The sequence below is a fragment of the Syngnathoides biaculeatus genome, chromosome 10 (assembly GCF_019802595.1).
Source record: "Syngnathoides biaculeatus isolate LvHL_M chromosome 10, ASM1980259v1, whole genome shotgun sequence".
NCBI lineage: Eukaryota > Metazoa > Chordata > Actinopteri > Syngnathiformes > Syngnathidae > Syngnathoides > Syngnathoides biaculeatus.
Genome location: NC_084649.1, coordinates 20,059,867 through 20,074,599, shown reverse-complemented (window position 1 = coordinate 20,074,599; position 14,733 = coordinate 20,059,867). Strand labels below are relative to the sequence as shown.

Sequence of the window (14,733 nt, the reverse complement as noted above, 5' to 3'; positions counted from 1 at the left end):
GGATAGGCTCCAGCATTCCCGCAACCCTTGTGAGGATAAGTGGCTTGGAGCATGACGATATGACATGTGTGATGGACAAGCCGTGCTGCATTCACTAAGGACAGGAAATGTTGGAAACGGCATAAAAAGGCGAGAACAATGGAGACCGGCCATTAAATTTGCTGACTGTGTGGAATGCTGGCGATGATGACTTTTGTCGGCATATAAAAGAAGAGACAGCCTATGTTGCATTCAATTTCGGCAACAATAATAATAATAATACTGTAATAATATAATAATAGTGGGCAGCTGGAAAAGCGTTGGCCTCACAGTTCTGAGGACCTGGGTTCACTCCTGGCCCCGCCTGTGTGGAGTTTGCGTGTTCTCCCCGTGCCTGCGTGGGTTTTCTCCGGGTGGGCACTCCGGTTTCCTCCCACGTCCCAAATATGCGACATTAATCGGACACTCTAAATTGCCCCAAGGTGTGATTGTGAGTGCGACAGTTTGTCTCCATGTGCCCAGCGATTGGCTGTACCCCACCTCTAGGCTCCAACACTCCCCGCGACCCTTGTGAGGATCAGCGGCTAAGAAAATCGATGGATCCACGAAAATAAATGGGGAGAAAACGTTCATCTGGATGTAATAAAACTGACATATCATGGTGCCTTCGCTGACTACTGTATTTCTCGGAGACAAAAACAAATGCCGGCATGTAGAACAAACGGCAGCCGTGCTGCGTTCAATGACTTCAAGAAATACTGGAACCCCAAAAATTGATCGGCGCGAGCTGTGTTGAGTTCACGAACTACGGGAAATATTGAGGAAAGGGAGCTTTAGCCGCCATTTAATTAAAGGGCAGGTAAAACGGAGAGCCTGTGTTGCCTCCACTGACTGGAAGAAATCCAGGAAACACAAAATTCGTCATCATTTAGGACAATGGACGCACCGTGCTGGGTTCAATGACTACAGGACATCAAGTACAGCCACGGACGAGAATAACAAACAAAGCGTGTCGAGTTCAGTGACCGCGGTAAACACTGGCACACGACATTGTCAAGCTAAAATAAGTCGCAATGGAGAAGTTGCGCTGCGTTCACAGAGCTGGAAAAAAATGTCTGTGCCGGGGTCAAAACTCAGTTGCTGAGTTCACTGACTTTTGAAAAAAAATATATATAAAAAATGGAGGAGAAAGTGAGTTCAGTGACTGTGGGAAATAATTGAGCCTGAACACCTTCCAAACCGCGCTGAGTTCACTGACTGGAAAAAAAAAATCGAGATTGCGTTTCAAGAGGAGTCCGGTGTCGTGTTGCGTTCACTGACAGTGACCTGCGCTTGAAGTGCACGACAGAGTCCACGCGAGGGCGCCACCGTCTCAAGTACCCGAGGAGCAGATTCCCCGGAAAACGCAAGTACACGTAAACGTCTCATTTTTGGGGCGCTTTACGTCGTGCTTTCCTGGCCTGCTGACGTCAGTCCCGAGGAACGCCGCAAAAGCTGACATTCCTGCCGGCAGGACGTCATCTTCTCTTTTATTAAAATAATTGCTCTTCTCCCAAACGCAAACTCGCGCTCTTGAAAACGGTTCCTGTTCTTTAAAAAAAAAAAAAGTACAACATTTGGATTTGGCTTGGTGAGCACAACAAAACATTTCGAGTGTTGCCACGAAAAGAGCAAAAAACAAACAACAACAACAAAAAAAATGGAAAAGATCTCAGAAGTTTGGGGATTTTCTTGTCGGAGCCATTTTGCCGATTTGGTCATTTAGGGAGTCCTGTGTTTGTTTACTTAACTCCAGAAAGACCAGGCGTTTGTACAGGGGCAACATTTATTTATTTATTTTCTCCAGAATAATATCACATAATGTGTTTTAATCTACGGCAATTTCCCATGACAGATTTTACTTTTAAGAAGATAAAAAACAAAATATAGATGAAAATAGAATATGATTTATGACAAATGATGTATTCCATATTGGAGTCATTATACTTTTTTTTTTTTTAGTCATTAAGTCTTCATGAAGTGTCGTTTCTAGATTTATTTCATTAAATTACTAAATAATTTTAATGTTAAAAGTTAAAGCTAAATTCACTGTGGAATTTAGTTGTCAACTTATTTAATTTTGTATATATATTTGAAAAAAATGTTTCATTAAAATACCTGTAGAGAATAATTCTTTTGTTTGTATCCATTCTCAAATTAAAATTTAAAGTTTATCAATCCATTTAAATTAAAAACTGCTCGATATTTGTATCCATTCTGAAATTAAAATTAAAATAATTGATTCATCAATTTATTTAATTTGTATGTATATTTGAAAAAAATATCATTAAAATAACTGTAGATCATAATTCCTTTATTTGTATCCATTCTCAAATTAAAATTAAAAGAATTTCTTAATCTATTTGAAATAAAAACTGTTAAAAGTTGCTCTTGAGCTTGCTCTGGATTGTTTTTATTTAATAGTAATAGTGTGTAATTTTTTTGTAATTTTCATTAAATTTGTTAATATTTTTTAACGTTAAAAGTTAGAGCTAAATTTACTGTGGAATTTAGTTAACTTATTTAATTTTGTAGGATTATTTGAAAAAATGTTCAATTAAAAGAACTGCGGAAAATAATTCCTTTGTTTGTATCTATTCTCAAATTAAAATGAAAAGAATTTCTTCATCCATTTAAATTAAAAATTGTTAAAAGTTGCTCTTTATTTGTATCCATTCTCAAATTAAAATTAAAATAATTTATTTATCAACTTATTTAATTTTGTATGTATATTTGAAAAAAAAAGTTTCATTAAAATAAATGTAGGGAATAATTCCTTTATTAATAACCATTCTCAAATTAAAATGAAAAGAATTTCTTCATCCATTTAAATTAAAAATTGTTAAAAGTTGCTCTTTATTTGTATCCATTCTCAAATTAAAATTAAAATAGTTTATTAATCCATTTAAATTAAAAATGGTTAAAAGTTGTTCTTGAGCTTGCTCTGGATTGTTTTTTTTAATAGTAATAGTGTATAAAAAAATTATGTAACAGGACAGTTTATTTATTAAAATCAAATAAAACCAAAAATGGATGAATACAATAAAATATTTAAATCTAAAAAAAAACGTCTTAAACTCAGCATGACAGATGTTTGTGTCCAGGAGCCACAATTTTAGGTACTTTGATATTTTAAAATACAATAATAACAAGGCACTCGTTATTCTATATATTATATATCAAATTGAAAAAATAAATCTGGCGTCATCCAAGCTTGTCCAGTGTTGCAAGCTTTCATGTCAAATATGAGCTAATTTGGAACTCACGCGCGCCGGCGTTGGCTCACATCTGGATCACGTCAGCCGTTTAACGAGACGATAAATCCGCCAAACGCGTCTCGGCGCCGACGTAAAAGGCCCGCCGAGCGCTACAAACGACGCCTCGGGACACTTTAAAGATTCCGCCCGTGCTTAGCAACGGGAGGTTTGGAGAACTGCAGACGACGACAACAAAAACAACAACAACAGCAAGAAATCCAAACACATTTTGTTGTTACTGTAGCGTTGCGCATGCCCGCATCAGTGGTGGCAAGGCACATCCAGGCTTTGCCCGCACCGCCAGCAGCAGTAATGGCGACGGTGCCACGTCTGGCCGTCTGGCGCCGTCTGGTAAAACTCGCCGAAGATCAACTGGAGGAATGACAACAACAACAACAACAACAACAAAATTAAAATTAAATAAAATACATGGTTGCTAATTAGAAAGTACCAAGAAGTTCAGAACACAAGAAAAAACATTGAGGGAAAAAAAAACACACACACAAAAAAAAAAAAAAATATATATATATATATCTAATTTCTATCAAATAAAAATATTTATATAATTTTAATATATATGTATATATATTTTCTATAAAATAAAATATATATTTTTAAATTTTTAAAATCTCTCTCTCTATATATATAAATAATCTAAAATAACAATATTTATATATTTTAAATATTTTTTTCTTTTATATATATATATATATATATATATATATATATATATATAAATAATTTCTATAAAATAAAATATTATAGAATATATTGTGGTAAGACTCGCTGAAGGTGAACTGGAGGAATGACAACAACAACAACAAAAAATTAAAATAAAATACATGGTTGCTAATTAGAAAGAACCAAGAAGTTGATATCACAAGAAAAAACATTGAGAGAAAAAAAATCTCTCTCTCTCTATATATATATATATAAAATTTCTATCAAATAAAAACATATATATATTTGTATACTTTTTAATATATATATATGTATATATATAATCTAAAATAAAATATTATTATTTTTTTATTATTTTATTTTAATTATTAAAAATATTTATATATTTTTAATAATTGTTCTAACATATATTATGTATATATATGCATTTAAATATTGAAATCAAGATTGTACAACTTACGACTGGCTTGACGCAATAAATGACTGGACTTTATTGCAATTTTATAGATTTATATTTTCTTTTTAACGTGATTATAATTTAGCGACTTGTCGGATTTTTGCCCCCGTAACGTGAGGCTCGCGGCGGAAGACTCGATACTGCCCCCCGCTGGCGGTTCCCCTCCCTCACCTCGTCGCAGCCGGCGCAGCGCGGCCTGACGCTCTGGCAGTAATGGCGTCCGCACAGGAGCCTCCCATCGGACCAGAAGTAGACCAGGTCCGCCAGGCCCTGGCCGCACTCGGCGCACGCGAAGCAGGCGGGATGCCACAGGGCGGCCCGGTAACCGGCGCGCTCGGCAAAAACCGCGGGGCTCTCCGCCGCGACGTTACCTCCGCAACCGGAGCAGCACTGAAAACATCGTCAAGTCTTGAGTTTTCCATTTTGAACAAATCATAAAAAGATGGTGGATCGGACGTCTTACATATGGAGTGTTGTTCTCTGTGCCATTGGTGGACTCTTCAGCCGCGACCGTGTCGTGATCTGGGCGGAGGTCGGCGGCCTCCTTGCCGTCGTGGTTTTGCTCCCTGGCTTCCCTCCGGTTGGCCGCCTCCCTCAGGGCTTCGCCGTCGCCGGGCAGCGCCACCTCGCCCACGCCCAGCACCTCCATTTTGTAGTGCTTCACAAAAAGCAGCATGGCGGAAACCTGGGCCAGTAAATGGTTACGAGTACCAAACGTGCTGGTTTGTCACAGAAACTCAGAAAGAACTTAGAAACGCAACACCCCAATGCACTTCAAACCAGATAAATGCTCAAAAACCTGAGGAAAATTCCGATTCAAGCAGCTAGGCTAACAATGAGGACAAGCGGTAAGGGGCCGCCACACCTCGTCGTCGCTGGCCAGGCTCTGACATGTCATGGGGTCCTGGTCGTAGGCGGGGAGCTGGCTGAGGAGACGCCTGCGACGCAGCACTGCCCCCCCGGTCCCGGAGACGGGACGCTGACTCTCTGGGATCAGCTCCATGTACTGCTTGGCCTGGGAATTGGGGAAATAAGATCATCGTCGTCATCAAACCATGGTATGCTCCGAAAATGACTGCTGCTGACAATCGTTAGCGTTGAAACTGTTCAATATGTACAATCGCAAAGCCGTGTGTGTGGTCAACACAAAATTTAAACAGTCCACAAAATCTGCGATTGCTACGCGTTCATTCATCATAGTGCAAATGACAGGATAAGCTAACAGCTAGCGTAGCTTGTTCTACAAATATTCTTGTTTCGTGTTTGTAGTTTTTATGGCCTCCTTTTTCCTGAATGGATTTGCATCAAAACAGATTTGATGTCATTCGGCAGCAACAACTTGGCATTCCACAGGGATCTGTTGCGAGTCTACCGTTATTTCAAATTTACCAGACTTGGGAAATATTTTCCCTCCTTGAGCCGTCACCTTATCGTGGTGTGCCGATGATCCGAGGAGCTAAGTTGTCTGGAGCTTAAGGGCCCTGGTAGGGTCACCCATGGCAAAAAGGTCTTAGGTGAGAGACCAAACAAAGTATGACTCCAAAACCCCTATGACGAATGCAAAAATTGGATCTTGGTTTCCCTTGCCCGGATGCAGGTCAACGGGGGCTCCCCTCTGGAGCCACTCCTGGAGGTGGGGCTCGAAGGCGAGCGCCTGGTGGCCGGGCCTGCACCCGTGGGGCTTGGCCGGGCACAGGCCGAAAGGGTAACATGGGTCCCCCTTCCCATGGGCTCACCACCTGTGAGAGGGGCCGTTGGGGTCGGGTGCAATGTGAGCTGGCGGGGACCTTGGCGATCCAATCCCCGGATACAGAAACTAGCTCTAGGGACATGGAATGTCACCTCTTCACCACCATTGAGAAGAGCCAGATGAGGTGGCTGGGGGATCTGATCCGGATGCCTCCCGGACGGCTCCCTGGTGAGGTGTTCCAGGCACCTCCCACCGGAAAGAGACCCCGGGGACGACCCAGGACACACTGGAGAGACTATGTCTCCCAGCTGGCCTGGGAACGCCTCGGGATCCCTCCGGAAGAGCTGGAAGAAGTGGCTGGGGAAATGGAAGTCTTGGGTGTCCCTGCTGAAGAAACTAGCTCTAGGGACATGGAAAGTCACCTCTTCACCACCATTGAGAAGAGCCAGATGAGGTGGCTGGGGGATCTGATCCGGATGCCTCCCGGACGGCTCCCTGGTGAGGTGTTCCAGGCACGTCTCACCGGAGAGAGACCTCGGGGACGACCCAGGACACGCTGGAGAGACTATGTCTGGGTGTCCCTGCTGAAGCTACTTCCCCTGCATCCCGATCCAGAGAAGCGGTAGAGAATGGATGGATGGAGGAAATATTTTGTATCACCAAAATACTTGCTTTGTAAGACTCTAGATATGAGTGCATTATAGATATTATATATCTTTTTTAATCCCCCATTCGTGACTGACTCCCTTTGTGGTCTGTGATGTGATCAGATCACAGGAACGGAGTCGTGACTAATAGTCTGAAGTTGAGCTGGGAATGTGTTTTTTCTCCCCACTTCAATGAGTAACACATTTGACTCGACATGTTACACCAGAACACTTCTGGCCCCGCGCCACCTCGAAACCCGAGCCCCGCCCTCGTCCTCCGACAATCACGATCAAAGCCTGCGAAACCCGAAACTCTTTAATGGAAAGCAGACAAGAGCGAGCGCGGTGGTCAAGTCGTGGCCCCGCTACTACGTTCCGTTTGAAAATCCTCTTTGATGACGGATTGATGCGTTTGGAAAACGTGCGTTTGGTACTAGTCAATCCACAAGAGTGACTCACTTAAGGTCTTTATGTGAAAATTATTTCAATTATGATTATAAATTGTTGTTTCGAGAAACTTGCGTGATGTTCACTGAAGCCTACATTGTCTTTGATGTTGTTATTTGTGAAATTGTGATCAAATTTTGCAAAAACGCTTTAAAACCGTCTCGTGCTCACGTCAGGTTTGCGGGAGACCTCACCAGCTTCTGGTTGAGGCCGGCGGGGGCCCAGTCGTAGGTGGTGGTGTTGAAGGTGGGGTCCTTGCGCGACACCACCGGATTGGTCACGATCATGCGGTTCCTCTTGTACAGCCGGAGGCCGCCGCCCCCTTTCACCTTGGCCGTCAGGTGGGCGCAGGGCGAGTCGGCCAGCAGGCGTCCCATTCGACGGTCGTCGTCGGCGTGGCTGCCCGGCGCGTGGTCCACCGCGCTGCAGCCGCACGCCACGCACGCTTTCCTGAAAGCGCCGAGATTATCGTCACTGAATCTCTCCGTTTAGAATGACTGCAACAGAGATGCTAATTTCCTTTAGCCTGCCTATGGTGTTTCACATTATGTGTTACCATTAAGCTAGCACACTTCCATTACATGAAATTCTATTTGTGGTTTATTTGAACATTTGGGTTTTTAAATATGTACCGTAATTTCCGGCCTATAAACCACATCTAATCTGTCCATTTTTTTTTTCTAACGGCCGCGAGGGGGCACTCGAGTGGAAAAGGTAACAGTGGGACCGGTGAAATATATGTGCCGAGGAAGTGACTTTTACCGGCCCCTGTTAGGGCTGTGCTTGCGTGTGGCTAATGTGTTACTGCCGTGTCTCAGTGATTTTTACCGGTATGTTTTTTTTTTTTTTTTTAACCAGCCCTGTTAGCACTGCACTATGTGTTGCCGCTGTGTTATTGCTGCTTCGCAGTGATTTTTACCGGTGTTTACTGTGAGCGCTGCGCTATCGTTAGCGCTGTACTAGGGTGTTGCTGCTGTGTTACTGCCTACTCATGTCTCAGTGATTTAGGTATGCTTTTTTTTTTTACTGGGTCTGTTAGTGCTGTGCTAGCGTGTTGCTGCTGTCTTACTACCGTGTGTCAGTGATTTTTACTGGTATGTTTTTTTTTAGCCGACCCGGTTAGCGCTGCGCTAGCGCTGTACTAGCGTGTTGCTGCTGTGTTATTGTCATGTCTCAGTGATTTTTACTGGTATGTTTTTTTTAACCGGCCCTGTTAGCGAAGGGCTAGCATGTTTCTGCTGTGTTACTGCCGTGTCACAGTGATTTAGGTATGTTTTTTTAACTCGTTCTCTTAGCGCTGTGCTAGCGTGTTGGTGCTGTCTTACTACCGTGTGTCAGTGATTTTTACTGGTATGTTTTTTTTAACCGACCCGGTTAGCGCTGTGCTATGTGTTGCTGCTGTGTTATTGCCGCGTCTCAGTGATTTTTACCACTATGTGTTTTTTTTTTTTTTTTAACCGGCCCTGTTAGCGCCGCGCTAGCATGTTTCAGCTGTGTTACTGCCGCGGTTGTTTTTTTACCGGTACGTTGTTTTTTTTTTTTTTTTGTTAACCAGCCCTGTTCTTGCTACTGTGTTGTTGCTATGTTAAGCAAAGATAAGGTATTAAAACTTTGAGAACTCTGTGTACCGTCTTTCCTTGTAAATATCTCGTGTTTGAATGTGGGTTTCAACGTGGGCACTTGTGGGTTTTACACGTCCGCGGCTTATTTATGTACCAAATGGTATTTCCTTTACAAATGCACTGGGTGAGGTTTATAATCAGGTGCGCTCTGTAAACCGGAAATTACGGTAATATTTAATTCTCTGCTGCGTTCTGTATTTGTATGTACACAACTAATTTTAAAGAATCTTTTTATTTGGTATCTCAACATTGCGGATTTTGACCGGGCGTGGGCGGTTCTGGAACGCATCCCCATGCGATTGGGGCTATGGCTAAAAACGTGACGTCACCTCCAAGAATGGGGCCGCAAACCCGAGCAGCCGTCCTTGCAAATGAGGCACCCCGCCGGATCTGGTGCACTCGCCTCTGCTGACATCTGAGGGGGGGTAAAAAATTTTTTTTTAAAAATGATTCAATTCAGATTGATGTTAATGAGCCTATTTGAAGGAAGGATCATGATTTAGCTGTTAGCTGGTTGGACAGAATTACTGTACTTGAACTGTTTTTCAAATCCGATGTTTGCGTTGTCACTTGTTGCTAGGCAGAGTTCTTGAAGCTGCTCTTTGACGTTTGCTTTATTTCAAACAAAAAGCCTCTGATGAGTCCTGAAAACATTTAAAGTCATTTTGGAAAAAAAATTAGATGGCACTTTCATTTGAGACTATGCCATTGACGCCCCCAATCCCAAATAAAAATAATAATAATCATGCAAAGAGTCAGAATTTTATAGAAACAATATGATCAGCATGTTGATGAAATTGTTGTTGTTTGAGGGAAACAATGTCGGGATTGTTCTAGACTGTACCGTCTTTGATAGTTGCAAAAAATTGTATGTGATGAATGCCAAAACAATATTTGAAGTGAAAAGTAAATTGCCTTTGATGTTTATTTCATTTAAGCTTTCCACTGTCTTTGCAAAACTGAGTCGGCGTGGTAGCCCGAGCCCGACTTTGGTTGAGTGAAGTATTCTGGCCGCGGTCGTGACCTTTGGCACTCTGTGTGGCCGCCCGTTTGTCTGTCAACAGGTATTATCGCGGCGTCCATTCCGACACGAGTCCGGCGCCCCGGGTTCATCCCGGGGGAGCTGCTCGGGCTTTAGGTCGGGGCTCAGGGGGGGGTGTCGTGTTGACTCAGGAATAGGAACAGAAGCCCGTAAAAAGCGCTGAAAGCTTTTTGTTGTGTTTTGTCCATGCGGCGCTTTAACGCCGCTCGTGTTACTTAAAATTCTGACCCGACTAGGACCTCGTCACCTTTCTTAAAAGTGTCTTTTGTGGTCCCGTCTGGTCCTTGGAAGATTTGAAATTCTCCTTGATGATGAAGTCTACAGTCAATGACAAGTACAAATTGTTTTAGATATCAGCTGTTAAGTGTTGGCCTCACGGTTCTGAGGTCCGGGGTGAAATTCTGGACCCGCCGGTGTTGAGTTTGCGTGTTCTCCCCGTGCCTGTGTGGGTTTTCCTCCGGGCACTCCGGTTTCCTCCCACATCCCAAAAACATGCGACATTAATTGGACACTCTAAATTGCCCGTAGGTGTGATTGTGGGTGCGGCTGTTTGTCTCGATGTGCCCTGCGATTGGCTGGCAACCAGTTCAGGGTGTGCCCCGCCTCCTGCCCGTCGACGGCTGGGATAGGCTCCAGCACTCCCCGCGACCCTCGTTAGGATAAGCGGCAAAGAAAACAGACGAATGGAAGCACGTCGGGTATGCGGAAGCCTTTCGATTGTACTTCCCTCCCCGATCGAGTCATTTCAGGCCGCCAGGAATCCGCAGGATCGCCCGCCAATCCAGAAACGCGAGGATGGGGACGGCGTCCAAATTTAGAAAGCGCGATAAGAAGAGTTTTGGCCCGGCGCCGTCATTCCAAACACGCCGACTATGTGACGGAAACGAGCAGGAAATGCTAATGAGATGAGAGGCTCAAGGTCAAGCTTCTGAGAGAGGGCCGCAGCCGTGCTTAGGCGATGGACTTGTCTTGGATCCAGTACATTTGGTCCGTTGAACACCAGAAAATGAGAGATGTTTACAAAACAAGTGTTAGGCCCATCAAATTGTTTTTGGATGTTTGCAAAAAAAAAAAAAAAGTGGACATTAATTATAGACTATACATTCTCTAAAATATATATGCAAACAAGTCCGTTGAGAGCTCTAAAATGTCTCCGGTGTTTTCAACTCAATTCTTTCAGCTCGTTGAGGACGGCAAATTGCTTTTGATGTTGGATGAAAAACGAATAATGTAATTTCCGGCCTATGAGCCATGACTTTTTTCCACACGCTTTCAACCCTGCGGCTCATGCGGTGATACCGGTAATTTGTAAATTTTTTCTAACGGCCGCAAGGGGGCACCCCGAGTGGAAAAGGAGAGTGAGACCGGTGGAATATATGTGCCGAGGAATTGACTTTTACCGGTGTGTGTGTGTTGTTTTTTTTAACCGGCCCTGCTCGTGCTGCGCTAGCGTTAGCACCGTGCTAGCGTGTTACTGCCGTGTCTCAGTGATTTTTACCTGTATGTTTTTTTTTAGCCAGCCCTGTTAGTGCCGTGCTTGTATTAGCACCGTGCTAGCGTGTTGCCACTGTGTTACTGCCATGTCTCAGTGATTTTTACCAGTTTTTTTTTAACCGGCCCTGTTCGCACCGCGCTTCCATTAGCGCCAAGCTAGCATTAGCACCGTGCTAGGGTGTTGTTGCTGTGTTACTGCCATGTCTCAGTGATTTTTACCAGTATGTTGTTTTTTAAACTGGCCCTGTTAGCGCCACACCTGTATTAGCACTGCGCTAGCGTTAGCGCCGCGGTAGAGTGTTTGCTGTGTCTCAGTGACTTTTACCGGTATGTTTTTTTCTAACCGGCCCTGTTAGGTCCGTGCGAGCATTAGCACCGCGCTTGTTTTAGCGCCGCGCTAGCGTGTTGCTGCTGTGTCTCAGTGATTTAGGTATGTTTATTTATTTTTTTAACAGCCATGTTCGTGCTACCGTGTTGTTGCTAAGCTAAGGTGTGAAAACTATGAAAACTCTGTGTACCGTCTTTCTTTGTAAATATCTTTAAATTTTTCAATGTGGGTTTCAATGTCGGTACTTTCGGCTTTTAGACAGGTGCGGCTTATGTATGTACCAAATGGTATTTCCTTTACAAATGTACTGGGTGAGGCTTATAATCAGGTGCGCTCTGTAGGCCGGAAATTACGGCACTTTCGGGTCGGTTGAAAACTTTCAATGATCTTCAGTGTTGACAATAAAACATTGAAATATTGAACGTGCAGAAGCAGAAGTGCGATGACTGTTGGTACCGCTGCGTCTGTGTGCTTTTTAAGGGGCGTGGCCTGGTGAATGACGACGTCAGAGATTCTGGTTCTTTTTTTTTTTTTTTTGGCAGGGCGCGCGGACCTGGGCTCCGTTCAAAATGTCACTTCAATATTTGTGGCGCTATAAAAGTATGAAAAGCACATCTGGCTCAGTTGAGGCTAAATTTGTCACGGCTTACGTATTCTTCTCCCCACAACAAACCTGCGTGTGTTATTGTGGGCGTCTTGGATACAACGGCGCGCTCGGGGGCACTTTAAGCCCCTGACAGGTGACCGCGATCCATCAGGTGGTCGCCGACGTCAACAATCGCGTGGACTTGTCACTCCGGTGCTGATCGGTTGCATATCGCTATTGTTTATCCAGTTCTAAAATACTAAAATAGGGTGCGTTTGGTTTTTTTTTTTCGTTTTTTACCTAAATAGGAGCTGTTAACTGTTCTTGCTGCTGTTCACATTCTCATCTGTTACACATTTATTACCTTATTATACACTACTCACAAAAAGCCCAAGATAATATAATTTTGGAGTTCAATTCAGGATCATCAAATGCACTTTGACCTTTGCAGTCAGTCGGTTTTGAATGCACGTGGCGGTTTCTGGCATGCGCGTTACGTGCGGCCAACTGTTGAATGTTTACCGCAACTTTCTGCTTTCTAACGAGCTGAAAATGAACATTCACAGGCCCGTCCAATTTATTACCTTTCTGTAACTCTTCCAGTCTTAGGGTGACACTACGTTCAGTGCGCTTTCTTCTGACAACATCTCGTTGGAAAAAAAAAAAAATAATAATAATAGTTGTAGCTGAGAGTGGCAACCAAGCCTGACGTGTCATTTGCGGGTTGCAACAAAGAGACTGGAGGAGTCACAGAAAGGCACACAAGTGCCATGTCCTGTTATTATCCAAGCCGCTTATCCTCACAAGGGGCACGGAAGAGCCGGAGCCCATACCAGCTAGCTTTGGGCGAAAGGCGGACTACACCCTGGACTGGTAGCCGGTATGTTCGGAATCGATCCCACGGTGCCCACACCAGAGGCTGGCGTGTGTACCACTACGCCATCAGTGACTTCCTTGGTCAGTGGCATGAGTCAAATAGTAGTCCAGTAAGTTCTCCATCTATCTTTTTGTTATAGGCCGACGCTGATTCTGAAATATTAAAAAAATACATACAATGCATGAAGGGCGGCACGGTGGAGCAGCTGGAAAAAGTTGGCCTCGCAATTCTGAAGTCCAGAGTTCGATCCCGGACCCGCCTGTGTGGACTTTGCATGTTCTCCCCGTAACTGGTTAGGGTTTTCTTCGGGTACTCCGGTTTTTCTCCCACATCTCAAAACATGCAACATTGATTGGACACTCTAAATTGCCCCTAGGTGTGATTGTGAGTGCGATTGGTTGTTTGTCTCCAAGTGCCCTGTGATTGGCTGGCGACCAGTTCCTCCTGCCCGTTGACAGCTGGGATAGGCTCCAGCACTCCCTCCGACCCTCGTGAGGATAAGCGGCTAAGAAAATGGATGGATGCCTGAAATAACTTCTACATTGGTGTCTTAACGGCCACAGCAAAGATATGAATTACATTATTTTAGAATCCGTTTTCTTTTAGTAGTATTTTGTTAACTTTACAAAAAAAGAGAAAAATCGATCAACTTTTTGCAATCTTTTCTGTTTGTTTGTCATGATTTGGTCTTGTGCTATAATGTGTTATTAATATATATACTGTTTATAGACATAAACGTCGCTGTTAAGCTCCTTGTTAGAGAACAGCAAGTTGTGCAAAAAAGTACAGAAATATTTAACAGTTCGGTGCACGTGACGCGCACGCCAGAAAGCGCCGCTGCCGTTTTCAAATGTGGACTTTTTAGGTTCATCTGCAAAAATCCCAAAATCCCCAACGTGTGGTGTTGTTTATTATTCCTGCACAGTTGCCTTCTACTTCTGTCCTTGCCATATGTGAATATTTTTCAACTTGAATTCTATTGTTAAAATTAAAAAAATAATAATAATTTGGTCCTACCTTCTCAGCTGCGTCGATGCCGGCGCGTCGTCTGGTCTCCTGACCCACACTGAGACTTTAAATTCCTGGCTCGTCAGGGCCGCTTCCTGTCCACCCCGCCCGCCCGCCGTCACTCTCGGCCTCCTCCCCTCCCTCCCGGTTCTCCCTCTCCTCCTCTGAAAGCCAGTGGGCAGGTCTGCTCACCTCCTGTGTTCCAGCCCGCCTGGTGCTTCAGGAATGCGTTTCCTGGCGACTCACAATGGGCGCCGGGCTCGAAAAACGGCCAGCCAATTGGAGGAAACCTGGAGGGGGGGAGGGGGGGGGCAAAAACAGCTCACCAATGGAAATGTTGGAAAGTCCTCCTCCTCCCCTCCTCCTCGGTGGAGGTAACAACGAGGTATTGTGTTGCATCGACTCACCTTCTCTCAGTTCGCGTGACCTCATGACCTACGTCAGTCGCAACAATAGGGACACCTGCACTTTCGGGAAATTGGACCTGACCACTCAATGGGTGCACGTTTCATGAAAAACATTCATCAACAATAAATTGTACGCACAGAAATGACTCCAATAGGCACAAAAAGTGGAGTA

General features: G+C 44.1%; 1 protein-coding gene across 3 annotated transcripts; it reads right to left on the bottom strand.

Annotated features, from left to right (window-relative positions):
• Positions 1 to 1,800: 1,800 nt before the first annotated feature.
• lmcd1 (LIM and cysteine-rich domains 1) lies at positions 1,801 to 14,299 on the bottom strand. 3 transcript variants are annotated; one of them, XM_061833458.1, is made up of 9 exons: positions 14,164 to 14,243; positions 13,103 to 13,298; positions 9,353 to 9,463; positions 9,149 to 9,234; positions 7,392 to 7,647; positions 5,279 to 5,428; positions 4,877 to 5,098; positions 4,585 to 4,803; positions 1,801 to 3,647 (listed from the first exon to the last, which is right to left on the bottom strand). In XM_061833458.1, exons 4-9 carry the CDS (start codon positions 9,232 to 9,234, stop codon positions 3,537 to 3,539), a joined length of 1,044 nt encoding a protein of 347 aa, XP_061689442.1. In that variant the 5' UTR covers positions 9,353 to 9,463; positions 13,103 to 13,298; positions 14,164 to 14,243; the 3' UTR covers positions 1,801 to 3,536. The 3 variants fall into 3 exon arrangements, with proteins under 3 accessions (XP_061689442.1, XP_061689441.1, XP_061689440.1); XM_061833457.1 differs by lacking the exon at positions 13,103 to 13,298 and adding an exon at positions 10,109 to 10,179 and having other exon boundaries at positions 14,164 to 14,217; XM_061833456.1 differs by lacking the exon at positions 13,103 to 13,298 and having other exon boundaries at positions 14,164 to 14,299.
• Between the last annotated feature and the right edge of the window lie 434 nt (positions 14,300 to 14,733).